At 31.4% G+C, this 16,531-nt stretch overlaps 1 protein-coding gene across 1 annotated transcript in view; it reads left to right on the top strand.

Moving 5' to 3' along the window:
* The window catches only part of LOC143079958 (guanine nucleotide-binding protein G(s) subunit alpha-like), a 72,724-nt gene extending 57,020 nt beyond the window's left edge, over positions 1 to 15,704 (top strand). The window contains exon 11 of the mRNA XM_076255591.1: positions 9,871 to 15,704. Coding sequence (XP_076111706.1) covers positions 9,871 to 10,041 — 171 coding nt within the window. The 3' untranslated portion in view covers positions 10,042 to 15,704. The remainder of the gene's footprint in view (positions 1 to 9,870) is intronic.
* The last annotated feature ends 827 nt before the right edge of the window (positions 15,705 to 16,531 follow it).

Here is a 16,531-nt window from a genome sequence, read left to right as displayed (position 1 = left end):
GGGGACTATGTAATGCCATGCAATACTCTCAGAATGCTTGTTGTTGAATGATTGGTCATCAACACAGACAATTGTGTTTCCTAGATACAGTAAAGTCTCTGGATATATAAATTTCTGTATCATTAAAACTTTGCTAATTATAGACATAATATTGTGGCTTTAGTAAGCACTTGTCCCTGTCAAAAATACTATGGTAACAAATTAGTGGGTATTTTTACACAAGATATTCACAACAGATCAGTATCACAGTATACACTTTTAATGGATTATCCAAAAACCAAGGCAAACTACATCTTCCTCAAAAATACAACTGAATACTGTCAATTTAGAAAATATTGTGTGGACTGTAATTTTTGAAGATTAAAAAAAACGTGAGATTGATACTAGTAGATGGAATTTCAACAACAGACATACAAGTATCAGATGATAGTTCTCCTTATTGAAATACCCACAAAGTCCCAATATTAAAAACATGGAGTAGTTTCTGAATCTACAGTAGTCCTGACTTATTTACAGATCTGTAAAAAAATAGTTCTATATACCACTTGATTCAACCAAATTGATAGAAAAGTTTCACAAGTTCTTGCTATAGGTTTTGAGATTTTTAAGGTCTGTTTCATGTCGTTTGATAGAACATCTGTCAGTCTATCACATACAACAGAAACTTGTTGAATCTTATTATTAGAACTAGTAGTCAAAGAGAAAACCCTAAAGAGTGTTTATAATCGGATAACCTTTTACTGGTATTGTTATACGCCCGTTTATGGGACGTATTATGGTTTAACGTCTGTCCGTCCATCATCAACATGTTGGACAATAACTCAAAAACCAATTCAACCAATTCGCATGAAACCTTGGTAAATTGTTTATATCTTATTTGACCTGAGCTATTGTTTTTTATAAATATTAGAATTTTAGTTTTCGAGTTTTGGGGTTTTTTTCATTAAAAAAAGGGTGATTTTCCAGTTTTCATACACTAACTCGAACACTCTTTCACCAATAAGAAGAAACTTTGGTAAATTGTTTATATCTATTGATATATTTTAATAAATTTTAGATTTTATGTTTCTGAGTTATGGGGTTTTATTCATTAAAAAGGGGGGATTTTTAAATAACTCAAAAATGCTATCATGAAACTTTGGTGAGTGGTTTATATCTATCAATATAACCTCCCTTTAGTTTTCCTATAATTTCTGATATGACATTGAGAAGTTATTAAACTTTATTCTTTTAAAGAGTGACTGCGTTTTATGCGCTTATGGTTCAGCTGGGGTTTTTTTTTTTTACATCAATTATAGTTTTCAATCTATATCCTGTGAAAGACAGCAATCAACAACAACTCTGAATTTATTTTTGTTGGACTTGGGGCAGGAACATAAAGTGGAGCAGTATGGAATAAAATAAAAAATCTTGAAATTTAAAAGAAGACAAAAAAATTTGTCTCAGACAATACTCAGTATCAGTAACCTTTTTAAAAAAAATGATTTAAAAAAAATGGGTAAAATATGTGGCAACACTCCAATTGCCTGATTTTATAGTGTCAACTTAAACTAATGGTGAAGCTTCAAATTCTACAGCCTTATCAATGTTTTGTAATTCAGCGTCCAAAGTAAATGATATAGATATTTTCCTTTATTTCCATGTCTAATAACGTGTGTGTAGAGCTGTGTCTGGACACCATGAGATATCATGTCTAATGTCACACGTAGGGAGAGCGCATATTTACTATAATACAGGCCACTTTTGTAATGGATACCCCATTTTTTTTTCAGTAATGAATATTTTAAGAAAATTTTCTTTAGTATAGCACTTCATTTCTGCCTAATTAATTGGTTCTTGCTCTTCTCTTTTACAATAAACGAAGGATTGTTTGATATTGGAAAATAAGAATTGAAGGACAGCATGTATTAAAACTGTTTTTTAAGTAAATCTGACATGTTCAAATGAATATTTTCTAGAGGTCAACAATATTAGTTACATAGTGTGCTAGTGACCTAATACGGTATATATGGGGTCAGTAAATTCCATATGGGTATTCGAGCGAGTTACATAGTGTGCTAGTGACCTAATACGGTATATATGGGGTCAGTAAATTCCATATGGGGTGAGAGCGAAGTCAATAGCACACTATGTAACAAATTTATCTTACCAACTGTCTTAATTAACATTTGAAATTCAGACCTATCAAAATGAATCTAGTCTTCAATACTGTTAGCATTAAGAAACTTCTTCCATTGATCCTACAAAAACAGATACCAACAATAACAACTTGTTAGGTTTAAATGTGTTTTATGAATTTATTTCAATCTTAATCATCAATTTCATCGTCTGTTGAAACCTTTACGATTTTTTTTCTCAGTACCGTTTTGTTTTTATAAAGGGACGTTACACCACTACTAACCGTGGATGAAATAAACCCCGCCTCCCTACTACCTTATATGGAATATAAAGGGACGTAACACCACCACTAACTGTGTATGAGATAAGCCCCCGCCTCCCTACTAACCTAATATCAAATATCCACGGTCTCCACGAGGGCGCTTTTAACCAATCACATTCCTAGAAATGTAAAGGAGGTAAGATAATATTTAATTCAGCCTAAACTGGGACTATTATACAAGTCCCAGGCCTAAATGATAATCTAAGAATGAAAATAAGTTTCGATGGTAATGTGATGAACATAAGTACCTTTCATAGTTTGATTACAGAGGTTTTGCAGTTGAGTACTATACACATGTAAGTTTCAGACAGTTGAAAACTACACTTATAAAATTATGATTGAATTGTTATTCTTATCGTAGAATGACCAACATTTCACAATTGATGAGAACAAATCAAACAAAAATCAAATTATTATGTTTTGCATTTAGACTAAAAGGGACGGAGGATTGCATTTTTTGACTGCACCAAGGGAACTAAAATTTGACTTGCATAAAGCCACTTGAAAAATCCTCAAAAATTCGTTGTAAGGGTTCTTTTCAAGTACATACTATGTCACGCTTTCACCACTTTAAGTATACTAGAACACACCCACGAAATCGCGGGCATTCAAAGCGTAGTTTAAAGTATGTAAAGTGTTGTTGGAAGAATTTTGTAAAATATTTAATGACTGGAGAATTTCAGCAAAAGTATCATAAGTCATAGGTTATTGGGGACAGGAAAATGCTTTTTTTTTTTATCCCTCCTCCTTTATTTCCAATATTCCCATTTTTTGGTTTTCTATCAATTTCAATATGAACATACATTTAGTATGTTATGAACATTCAAGTAAGGAGCCTGTAATTCAGTGGTTGTTGTTTGTTTATGTGTTACATATTTGTTTTTCGTTCATTTTTTTGTACATAAATAAGGCCGCTAGTTTTCTGGTTTGAATTGTTTTACATTGTCAGTTCGGGGCCTTTTAAAGCTGAGTATGGACTTTGCTCGTTGTTGAAGGTCGTATGGGCTTTGCTCGTTGTTGAAGGTCGTACGTTAACCTATAATTGTTAATATCTGTGTCATATTGGTCTCTTGTGGAGAGTTGTCTTAACATGGCAATCATACCACATCTTCTTTTTTTGTAATCAATGATTTTTGTAAAAGATTTAATGACTGGAGAATTTCAGAAAAAGTATCAAAAGTTCACATGAATATTTTTAGCGCTTATCTGTATATTATGAACATTCATTACTATATAAATATAGTGTACATGTATTTACTTTACTAATCGATCCATAGTGGTCATTGATATAGTATACAGACCCTCTCTATTTAATAAACTCTGTGACTGCCGTGGATAGTAAACTTGAAAATGATAGCAGATAGAATTCTGAAAATACACTTTATTCTTTGTATATGTACGTTCAAAGTATACAGAAAAACGCAAGCCGGAAGTGTAATCTTACTTAAAATTTCGTCCAATGACGGGACAATATCCGGATGCCTTTTTTCTCGTTTTTCTCCAAAAATAAGTCAATCTGAATAATCATATGAATGGATGACAAATGGCACTATGCCCTGTACCTATAGGACACAGAGGCGTGTTGATCAATTAATTGTGGAAAGAAGAGAAGCGACACCCAAAATGAGGTCTTCTCGTTTAATAGTATAGATACTATTGGTATTTTTGGTTCAGACGCCCGGGGATGAGCTGCATTGATACAAAATATATGCCAGAGTATACGTATATTAACTAGTATGATGCCAGCTATCCTGAGGGAAACTTCGGAGGGAACCAGCTACTAGATGGTTCGATTAGTCTTTCGCCCCTATACCCAAGTTTGACGATCGATTCAAAATGACAATCAAAAAAGAGAAATGAACTAAAAAAATGTATGGCATTAGAAATGGCCTAGATTTTAAACGACTCGAACATTATGCCAACCACTGTTTTGTAGATTTCTTGTTTTTTTTTTTTTTTGTGTTCTTTTTGGAAAATGACGCTTTCAGCGGCATGTTTCCGATACTATTGACCTGAACTTCCATTACATTTCTCTGCCTTCCGCGCTTGGTTCCGTATTTACTTTCCATTACATTTCTCCGCCTACCACGCTTGGTTTCGTATTTTACTATTTTACATACAAACTGGAATCTGCTTGTATTATCATTATTGTGTAGTAATCAGTCGGGAACCAGTTTACATACTTTATTTACAGAATAAAACATTTTGACCTGTTTATATGTAAATGGTATTTTGAGCTTTCCCTTTGTTATATTTTTCATATTTATTCAAGCTTTTGCTTTTATCTACAGATCCGTATGGTTCTGGACTTTTCACACACCTATGATCAGCAATCGCTAGACAAAAAAGTTCTCCTAAATAATGTCAGCCTTTCTTACCATTTCAACTTAACAATTATTTAACAAGTATTAATCGGAATTATCTTGACATCCATTGAATAGATACTGGTCTTTATCCAGATTTCCGAAGTTTTGAATATTTGGAAATTAATTATACCAACGCGGTGCGTATGAATCGTCTGATGACTCTGGTCCTTCATATTACCAGAAAGATCGAAGTGAACCAACACGATGTTGTTAAGATACTTATAAATCTATTTTTATAACTATTGATTATGTGGAGTAAAACTAAAACATTGTTAGAACAATAAAGATATATAATTAATCGGGGGAAAACTTGCTTGTCTTTTCGTTTTACAAACAGCTGCCTTTATTATAAGAAAATATAATGTGTCCGTGTTGGTCCACTTTCTACTGGTTATAAAACAGATCGAAGTACCAGAAATATTGCGACTGGTTTACATTCTGTTTCACTTTCTCAGGATAAATGTATAATTATCGATCGCGATAGTTAGACTTCGTTACGTTCATACACATTAATTTGACGATCTTTTCTGCATTACTTGTCAATCTAAAATCCAAACAAATATGTTCAAATATCATAGGAAGGACGTTCGTTATATTTCTGATATATATTTATATAGTCCGATCGGGCTAGCGATAATAAAAATTTAATAGTCCGAGCTGAAAAAATTATTTAATACTAGTTTGGGCATCGGGCTAGTGGTTAACGACTCAGACTGTGCTCGACTCAAGCTTTGTTTACAAAGTTACAGCAGCAGAGTCTACAACAGACTGTATCTGTATGACATGTGAATAAATTGTCGATATCGATACTGGCTTTGAAGCTCTCAATAACTGGAAAGCCACCCAAATTGAACGTATGGTGACCCACTATAACAGCATAATTACTTGGAATTGTGTTTAATGCCATGATGGTTCAATGGCATAAACTTAAATGGAGACAGAAATTTGACATGAAAGATGGTGGGTTAGTGCAAAATGAAAAAAATAGCTTACTATGATACATGGTTAAAAAATGAATATCAGTTATATGGGTCAAGGGCAGAGTTGTTATAAAATATCAATATGGCAAAGAAGAGGTTTCAAGTTTTATATAACGCGACCAGACTGACATGAAATAAAAAATCAAAGGAGTATCCTTATTTGTCTGATCTTCATGGTGAAATAAAACTAGTATAACCATAGTATGCTATTGTGTAAATCTACAGAAATAGAATTTGCATCAAGTAACAGAAATAACTATGTCTGACTAGTAACTTATTTAATGAGTATGTGGGTATAGTTCTATAACACATGTAACATATGACCACGGGAGCATTATTTACTATTTCTATTTACTGATATTTTTTTTACTTTCAATGTGCCACACTTCGCATTCCAAAAAAATAAAGAAATGAAAATATCAGTATAAAAACGTTAAAAATTGAATAAGAATGCGAAGTCATATGTTATAGGACTAGTGGGATATAAGAGCTTGTTACAACAGGCTCTTCATAATCATTTGGTTTGAAAATGATACTAGTAGTCTGTATTCTTGATTTAGAAAAATTCAATTGCAAGAAAAAAATTACACAATACTCAGAATACTTTAGATCATTCAGGTTGTCTTTATTTAGTATGTACAAAAGAACAGCCAGTAGTTATTGGATATTGTAGATCATTTAAATAGTCTTGACCTATTTATTAGTACAAAAAAAAAAAACCAGCCAGTAGTCATTGGATACTGTAGATCATTCAGGTAGTCTTGACCTATTTATTTGTAAAAAAAACCCCAGCCAGTAGTCATTGGATACGTAGATCATTCAGGTAGTCTTGACTCTTGACCTATTCATTTGTACTAAAAAAAAAAACAGTCGGTTGTCATCTTCACTTCACATACAGACACACACACACATATATATATATATATATACGATAATCAATTATATGCTTACGAGACATGTTGCAATGTAAAACTTATTAAGGTAAGTGAAAATCAAGACTTAAATAAAAAATATCCCAATATTAGAGGCAGTGGCGTCATTTGTCCTTAGAGCTTTCAGCTCTTTGATTTTATTGAAGTCCTGGATTATGTGGATTAAGAAGACTATGGAACCGTTTTGAAGTGTCATTTGGTTATTAAAGCAAATTTCCTGCAGAATTTTGATTACGTTTAATTTTTGCGACGAAACGACACATAAGTTTACACAACACAGAAAACTATGATCTAGCGGTACAAACACTACACACTTGATAGTGGTGAACTCGTGTGCTTCGGACCAATCTACTATGCTGGCTAAACGATGTGTTACATTTGTAATTTTTGGGGTTTCTTATGGCTCATGTTTGGGTTTTGCTCATGCTTGAAATATATGTGAGGTGATCTATACTTTGGTCATTTGGTCACTGGTGGAGAGTTGACCTATTGGCAATCTCCATTTTTCTCACTTTGATTTCACCTGGTCTAAAAGGCCAAGTGAACTTTTCTCATCACTTTGGGTCCGTCATCCGTCATCGTCTGTTAACTTTTACAAAAATATTCTCCTCTGAAGCTACTAGGCAAAATTTAAAAATCATCATTGGGGTATCTAGTTTTAAAAATGTGTCCGATGACCCAGCCCACCAACCAAGATGGCCTTCATGGCATAAAATAGAAACTGGGGGGTAAAATTCAGTTTTGGGCTTTTATCTCTAAAACTAAAGCATTTAGAGCAAACCTGACATGGGTTTAAACAGTACATCATATTGAGATCTATCTGCCCTGAAATATGCAGATGAATCAGACAACCCCTTGTTGAGTTGCTGCCCCTGAATTAGTAATTTTAATGAAATTTTGTAGTTCTGGGTTATTATGTTGAATAAAGCTATAGATAAAGGTAAACTGTAAACAGCAATAATGTTCAGCAAAGTACAGTCTACAAATAAGTCAACAGGAACAAAATTGTCAATCAACCCTTTAAGTAGTTAATGAAGAATCATCCTGACCCAAATTCAATCCTACACAATTAAAAATAAAATGTTCGTCCCCTAACTCTGTGGCACCAATCTGACAGGTTGTTTTTCGTGTATATATTTACAAAGGTCATGAAGAATTCCCCTTTGCTCTCCTGACTCAAGGATTATAGAGAAGTCGTCATCGTCTGTTAACTTTTACAAAACTCTTCTCTGAAATAACTAGGACAATTTGGCGATAACTTGGTCATAATCATATAACGGGTATCTTGTTTAAATGTATCCGATGATTACATGACCAACATGGCTAAAAATAAGAGATATGGATAATAAAATGCAAATTTTGTTTATTATCTTAATAACCTCTATTTTTAAAATCTAATTGGTTAACATTTAATTCAGAGATTTCTCTTTTTTCTTTTTTTCTACTAAACTATTGGTTTACTCATTATAGGAGTTCGGTAGAAAGCAAAAAATGATCGACAGAATAAGATAACAAAAAATTAAAAAAAACCCATTCGAGTTAGTTCAATTCCATTAAGGATTTGTTTCCCTTTAATGTCGATGAGTTTAACCTTTTTAATATGTGTTCGTCGCAAAACTATAGAGGATAAAAAGAAACTGTCAGGTTTCTACTTGATTTAAAAATAATTTCCCTTCAATGGCAGTTTGACCCCACTTGTTTGTATTTTGGAAAAACTAACGATAGATAGAAAATGGGTCAGCAATACAAGATTAACAAAAAAATAGATCATCATCATGAATTATATTCTACTCTTTTAACATTGAAGAGTAGCCAATGTTGAATATAGAAAAAGAGATCCTGGTTAACGTCACAGGCTCTGAAGAGCCTCTTGTTCACAAACAATGGCAATGCTTAATTTTGATTACTATAGTAAATCATACAAAAAATGTTTTTTTGCTTTTGGTATTTCCATGTCCACAAAGAGATGTAGTGTCATGAATTAAAAACTCTTTTCCATAATTTAAATGAAAAATAAGTAGATCTAAAAAAAAACCTGACAATTATGCTTGTTCAGAATAAAAAAATCTCCTTATTTGGTCAGACAAAATCTTATCAAATTGTTATTCCCTTTAAGTGCCAGTCTTAGTAAGGATCAGTCAATTTAGAAAAATTTCAAAACATGGCCGAAAAAAACCCACCGACCTAACCATCCTATTTTGAAGTTACCCTCATCCTGAGTTAGAAATGGTAGGTCTTTTGTTTCTGCGCGTCTGGTAATTCGAGAAATCTCCAGTTAACTTTTGGTTAGAATGATAGCAAATTACGGAGTTAGCTCCCCTTAATTTTTATTTTCTAGTGCATTTCAACCCAATGATAACTTGAATTACCAGAACAAGAAAAGGAAACGAATATTATATTCGTGCACTATTATACAATTTGAACATAAATTAATGTCAACTTGAGTGGGTTTTTGTTTGTCATGTTTTCACCACTGCCTGATTCTTAGGCAGATTGGCACTTTAAAATATCTAACACATCTGAACATGTTTTTGTTTTACTGACATTTTCAAGGGTCAAAATAAACATGTTAATAAATTGTGTTTTATCTATAACAATTATCTTATTAAATTAGACCAAACCTTTCACAAAGTAGATATTCATCTTAAAATAGAATTCTGTTAGAAGAAAATTAACACATTGTATCAAGCAACCAAAAATATCAACAGTAGACTTTTACAACAGAAATTAAGTTGTGCAAGAAAATAAAAATAAACATCTATATATAAAGCATCGTTTAAAAATTATGATTGTGTGGCATTTTTTAGTGTGAGTCATTGGCAACTGGCAAAACTGAGAAGTCTAAAAATGCGAATGTAAAATTTTGATGAATGATTCACAGTATAAACTATAGAAATTGTGAAAGGAAGTTTTCATTATTATGAACCTGGTACAGTCACTTTTTCCCCATTAATAAAAAAAAAATAATTATTTTTACATTATGACATTCAGTTTGATGTGTTAGATCTTTTGACTTTGCCATTTGACTACGGAATTTCCGTTTTAAATATTCCTCGGAGTTCGGTACTTTTGTGATATATCATTTTTTTCCTGAAAATCGAAATTTCTTTTCTTAATTAATAAATTAATGAAATATGTTTGAATTATTTCAGAGAATAAGTATGCCACCGGATGAAGGTAAACATGGTGGCCATCACAACCCAGTCCATCATTGCTATCCACATTTTACATGTGCCGTGGATACAGAAAATATAAAACGGGTGTTTCGGGACTGTCGAGACATAATTCAACGGATTCATCTCCATCAATATCAGTTGTTATGACATTCATATGATGGTGACCAAACTGTTTATTCAATCGTTATTAAATGAACCATGATGACAGAAAGGTACACAAAACATGATGGACTGATAGAGTGTACCTTGTACATTGTTTCAATATTGTGCTTTACAGGAATGACAAATATTTTTACAACCAAAACCATACATTTGTGTGACAAATTTTACAAAGGTCAAGCTGTTTTATTGTTTTAATCTAAATCATGTTTGATTGTTGCCTTATTAGCAGTTTAGAATTGTTTATAAGTCTCTTTTTGAAGTCGAAAAAATAGCTAGTCATATTAAAAAACCCATGACCAGTTTTTTCAAAAGATGAATGACGAGTGCCTTAACAGTGGCTAATTGGTTAAAACATGTAAGGTTTTGGTTGTAGAGACAATATTTATTTTGATGCATACTTTAAACGGTTATATGTTGATGCTTTTTATAATATAAACTATATAGAAGGATTTATATGACACCTCATAATTTAAAATAAAATTCTGAATGAGGTAAAAGTCAAATTCACAAAATCATGAACATGTTTACTGTAGATATATTATTTTAGTCAGGATACGTGCTTTAGAATCTAATTTAAATTAATCATATTGCAATGATTGTCATAGTTAGATTTTACTTGAAAAATAGCAAAAAAATTGTTAAATTTTCATAGATATTTACGGATTTCTAAACTAATTCTTATATTAAGAAAATATACACAACATTTATAAACGAATTTCTCCATGATATTTATTAACCTTTAAGAAATTAAACATGCAGTTGTTATATACTAGTATCACAGAATAATGCAATGCAGACAGATCCAGAGTGCTAATTTTTTTCACCAAAAAATGATAAATCTCCAGTAATCATACACTGTATATTTTGCGTCTGTTTATTATATGTAATGCATTTTGTATGGATGTAACTGCAAGTAAAAGTGTTCAAATGGTGAGAAGTTATATATGACATAAGGCCAACCCAAATGAAATGGTTGATCTTTAGACTTAACAACTCCTACTGTTTCTAGATACATTTTTAGTCATTTTTGTTTTTTAAATTTTGTTGTTATTCTTTTTAAAGTGAAGTTTAGAAGTTGCAGGTTTAAAAAAGTAGTTTTCCTCTGCCAAAGAAGCTCCTATATAAAGTTAAGTATAGATACTCCTTGTATTCCAAAGAAAAAATTCCAGAGAACAACACGTTGTATTGGTGTGGCCTGTAAGGGTCTTAGTAATATTCATGCATTTTCAAAAGAAATAAAGAGATGCACAACATAAAAAACATATTTTGGCCCATACACAAAACTTGTTTTGATTACAAACTTTTGATTCAATATATTTTCCAGGAAAAAGTTGTGATTTTAAGAGGTGTAACCCAATTTTTTTTTTCAAAACTAGTGTAGTTTATAAGTTTCAATGACGTGTTATTATCAAACATACCATCTTTTTATTCTAATCAAGTGTTAAAACTTTCAACACAAAACTTAACACTATTTAAATAAAAATGCTTTGTGAAATGGAACTATCAGTTTTCACATCTCTATCATGTTATATATATGCATTTCGACTCTTAGCTTGTTTCTCATTAGGTGCTGTTATATATATCAAGCTTTGTATGTCGAGAGAAGTAACGTGTGTCTTATTTGACAGTAGTCTGTCTTGTAATATATATATGTTGTTTTTTTTTAATTTGAACAAAACAATTCTTAGTTATACACCGATGTGGATTAAGGAATCGAGGATGGATCGATAGCCCTCAAGAGGTTGTTTAATTTTTAGCCTGTATTAATCAGTTGATTTGAGATGAAAGACTTAAAACTAAATTTATTTTTTTTTATAAAATATGGCAGTTTTCCTGAGATTACTGTACTGCTGTATCAAACAACTTGATATACTGTGGATTCATATATTTTCGTGGGTATCAATTTTCGTGGATTGCTGAAAACTTGCGTTTTCGTGGATATTTGATTTCGTGGTTTTGCCAATCTCTGTATGCAAAGCCTATTGAAAATATGGTATTCGTTGAATATTTGAATTCGTGGTTCACCTCTTCCCGTGAAACCCACGCAAATTTGTATCCAACGAATAAAAATGACTCCACAGTATGTGTTTTGCTCTTCAGGATTTTAAGATATAAGATGTGACACTGTTATGGATTCATTTTAAGATATAAGATGTGACACTGTTGTGGATTCATTTTAAGATATAAGATGTGACACTGTTGTGGATTCATTTTAAGATATAAGATGTGACACTGTTGTGGATTCATTTAATTTCGTATTTACAAATTTTAGTGGATAAAGAAGAAAAATCATGAAAACTTGAATTCATAGTTTTAACAAATTCTGCAAACAAGTTTATGGAATATTGGTATTTTGTTGGACACTTCAATTCATGGTGGACGTAAGCCTAAGAAATCCACAAAAATTAGTAATCCACGAATATCTATGATCCAAAGTATTATTATCATTAAGCAATTTTTATGTCCAGGTTATATCCTTATGCACATATACTGTATATTGTATAAATGTTACATTTAGAAATTTCTTATGTAGAATTTTTGTGGTGACGCAAAATTTTATTAGAAAAATTATTTATATGAAAAAAGAAATAACCGGTATTTTATTTTTTTTTTCTTCAAGAAAACATGTAGAATAAGTAGTGAGAAATAAAAGAGAGTTATCGCTGTATTATTTATCGTGATATAAGATATAGATATAACGTATGTTGACCTCTATATAATTTTTGGTCTTTTCTACTGATGGTGAGCTGTCTTATTGATATTTTCCACATATTCCCTTTATTCATATCTTTCTAAGGTCTACTCTATTGCTATTTTTCTCAGAAGCCCTTTTATTAAAAAACAATAGAAGAAATGACCACCAGAAACATAGCGTGTGAGAAAGCATAAAAACTGAGACTACTATAAATATCTATAAATAAAGGCATTAGTAGTTTACTGCTGTTCCATTATCATGATACGATTCAGCTAAAACAACTGAGTCTCATGTCAAAATGCTATAAAATCACAATTAGTCACCACAAACTCTGTTTGGACAATCGAACAGCTGCTGTGTGAAATTTAATAACATTTATTAACAAACAGCACAAATATAAAATCGTGTATTTTTGCAAGATATTCAATGCATTCAGCGAGTGTTTCATCCAAAACAACTAACTAAGCAGAATGAACAAGATTGGTCCACAGACCAAACATCACTTCCAAACAACAACCCACCATCACATTTTTGAATGAAAATAAAATTGGTTTGAACTAGCAACTTTAGTCCAGAACAAACAGAATAAAGCAATAGAGATTGACATACAAAAGTTCACTTGCCCATTAGTAATCCCTTTTTGTATTTTACAAATGTCTGCTTGTGTGAATTTAAGGTCATGCTAAAGAAAGTATTTAAAAGTCAAAAACTATTTTTGCTTTAAACCGTTGGCTTGTTAACATTCTTATTTAACTGAAACACTTTCCAAAATAAACATAATTATCATAGTTCACATCCCTATGCTTTTACAGATGTCTTTTAGAATAATGAATGAATGTCAAACTATTTGGAAGTATTTTAAATGTCACACAATTATTGTGATCAAAGCGGGAACAGTGTTCACCTGTAATCTATTAGCACAAGATACGTATAACAGACAGTGGCGTCAGAAATTATCTATTAGCACAAGATACGTATAACAGATAGTGGCGTCAGAAATTATCTAGATGAGGGTTATTTTTTTACGTGTAATTCTTGGTATATAAGTTTTAAAATGTTAAAAGATGTTTACAGTAATTAATCAATGTAGAAAAAACGGATGATGACTAAATTTGGTATCCGTTTTAAATAGTAATTAAGCAATTATCCAGCAAGACAGACGTATTTGTGTTGTTGGACGGAATAAAACATTTAGTTTTGAAAAACAAATGCATCATAACAATATTTTAAATCTGTTTCTTCTGTCGGATATACTCCAACCCTATAAAAGACATATGGCGGTTAACATATATGATCCTGCTTTCAATAAAACAATGTTATTATACCAACACCAACAAATTAAATCTGAAAGTCTCGTAAGACTAAAAATATAAAACAAAACATATTAAAAAATCAAAAGAGAGTTTTTCAATCCAAATAATAGCATACCGTTATAAGTTAATCAATCTAATCATAGTGTAGTTTACTATGCGCACTATGTTAAAAATTGCATTAAACCTAAAAGTCCTGTAACTCTGGAACGACAATAATCTTTCAAAGGGGAACATTCTTTTCACTGTTTTGACTCAGAGCAACAGTGTTAGGATTTAAGTACATTGGTCTATGTCAACTGGAGTTGGTGTGTGAAATGTAAATAAATTTTGATAAATTTGACGATTAAAGTTTCATAACCCTAGAACAGCAAACCAAATTAAATTCTAAATCGAAAGTGAATTTGCCTTTGTAAATTCTAATGCTGTCTTAAAATTTCATTTTATTTCTTAAAGAAAAATTAAGTTATCGTACTACATGTTAAAATTTATATTTAAAACCAAATGAACAAACTATACGGTATACCATATTACATTATGTCGATGAAGGGGTATACAAAATGTGTCCCGAGACTATCACTAGCACAGATACCATTACTTCAGTACTGACATGGAAATATTGATATTGTTTAATGATATTTGATATTAATAATTCTCGGAAACGCTTTTGAATTGAGGAATATATCTTTCTCATGCAACGATCTGATTCTTTGTCTAGATTTGTCTGTACTTAAGGTCTGTTTTGGTGCTATCAGACGTTTCTACTAGGTTTTGGATTTTCAATTACTTTTGCATGGGACATTAATGAAGAGATGTTAATTGTTGGAATGCTTTTCTGGTGAAGTAAAATTTGCTCTGTTAATGTAATTGTTACAGTAGTTGTCAAATATGAACTCGGTTGGGTACAATATTTCCAGATGCTCACTTCCGGTAGATATAGAATTGTTTTATATTGATTAATATGGCCATTAGAGGGACACGATCACAAAAGATATCTGCACGATGAAAGTTGGTCTCAACAGTACAAATGAATGGTAAACCAAAACATGCCCTGCCCATTTGTATTTCCTCCATATACATGTAATAAATACTGGTATGTGTCATGGATAAACAAGTAATTTTTTTTTCTTTTATATTGAATTAAAACTCATTAAAGGTTTTGATTTTCTAAAACACAAAATGCATTCAACGTTATATAATAAGGTCCTGCAAAGCTGTTACTTTTTTCGCAGTAGCACAGTTTTGTCGGAGCTTGAAGTAAACTTGGCTGTGTTAGTTGTATATGTCCATTTTTGCCAAAGGTTATGAGCAGCCTTGATTAAAATCTAATAATTTGAATAAGCGATGAACATTACTGCTACACTTCAATCTTTAATCACAACGGTATTTTAATAATTTTTGTAACTATGTGAAAAGGCTAGGTTGTAACATTAGAAACATTTCAATATAGCATTTGCATAATGTGTCAAGATTTTTTATATTTTGTTGTACATGTATGAATTATAAAAATTATCTTGACGATTCTGGGATAGAATGTTATTTTGTACAAACAATTGTACAAACACTTGATGATATTGAATACATCTATATTATTTGTAAATTATTCATGTATAACGTTTACGAATAAAATATAATTTTCTGCAGTTGTGTCGATAAGAGTGTCCGTAATTTGTTGATATGCCTTCATCTTTGTCTAGTCACCAGTCCGTCTTGTCTGAAATATTATTGCACATCATTATATAATAAAGTATACAAAAAACTCAAGACTACCAAAGCGTAAAATGACCCGTTCTAGGAGTTTTTGAGATAAAGCGTCTAATAATATTGTCTTCATATGTAAAAGCCATTATTTGCAAGGTCTCACAACAGAGCTTGCAATAAATAGATCATATGTTAATCCTACATATTCTTAACATCATTTACCAAGTATGAAATTTTACAAAATCACAATTCTGTTCTTTTTCTTTTGGTTTCAACAAAGAAAACAAGGACAATTGATCGTCATTATACTGGATACCAAAACTTTACAAAACTCCATACAAAGAGCGATACATAGCTGATTGATCAACATTTTCGACTAAACATCTTTCTAAAATAATGACTACTGTTCTTTCTTCAGTTAAAGATGGGCTTCAAAAAATATTGTGATGAGATATATTCTACCAGTGGTGTTAACCGGATGTGGATTCTCAAAAATTCGAAAGATCTACTGCTTAATCTTCGATCACAATCTTTTGAAATTTGCAGCAACATAAATATTTTTGATTTTTCTACGCTTTACACTACCATTCCCCATGCAGAGTTGAAAGATCGACGTCATCATCCCATTTAACAGATCTTTTTCTATAAAAATGGGAATCGTAGATACAAATTTCTTGTTTTTGGTTACAATAATTCATTTTTTGTGAAGAACCACACTGAACCTACCAGAAAATATACTGAAGATGATATGATCAAAATGCTGAACTGT

This window comes from Mytilus galloprovincialis, chromosome 6 (assembly GCF_965363235.1).
Source record: "Mytilus galloprovincialis chromosome 6, xbMytGall1.hap1.1, whole genome shotgun sequence".
Taxonomy (NCBI): domain Eukaryota; kingdom Metazoa; phylum Mollusca; class Bivalvia; order Mytilida; family Mytilidae; genus Mytilus; species Mytilus galloprovincialis.
This window is presented reverse-complemented; position numbering and strand designations above follow the sequence as displayed.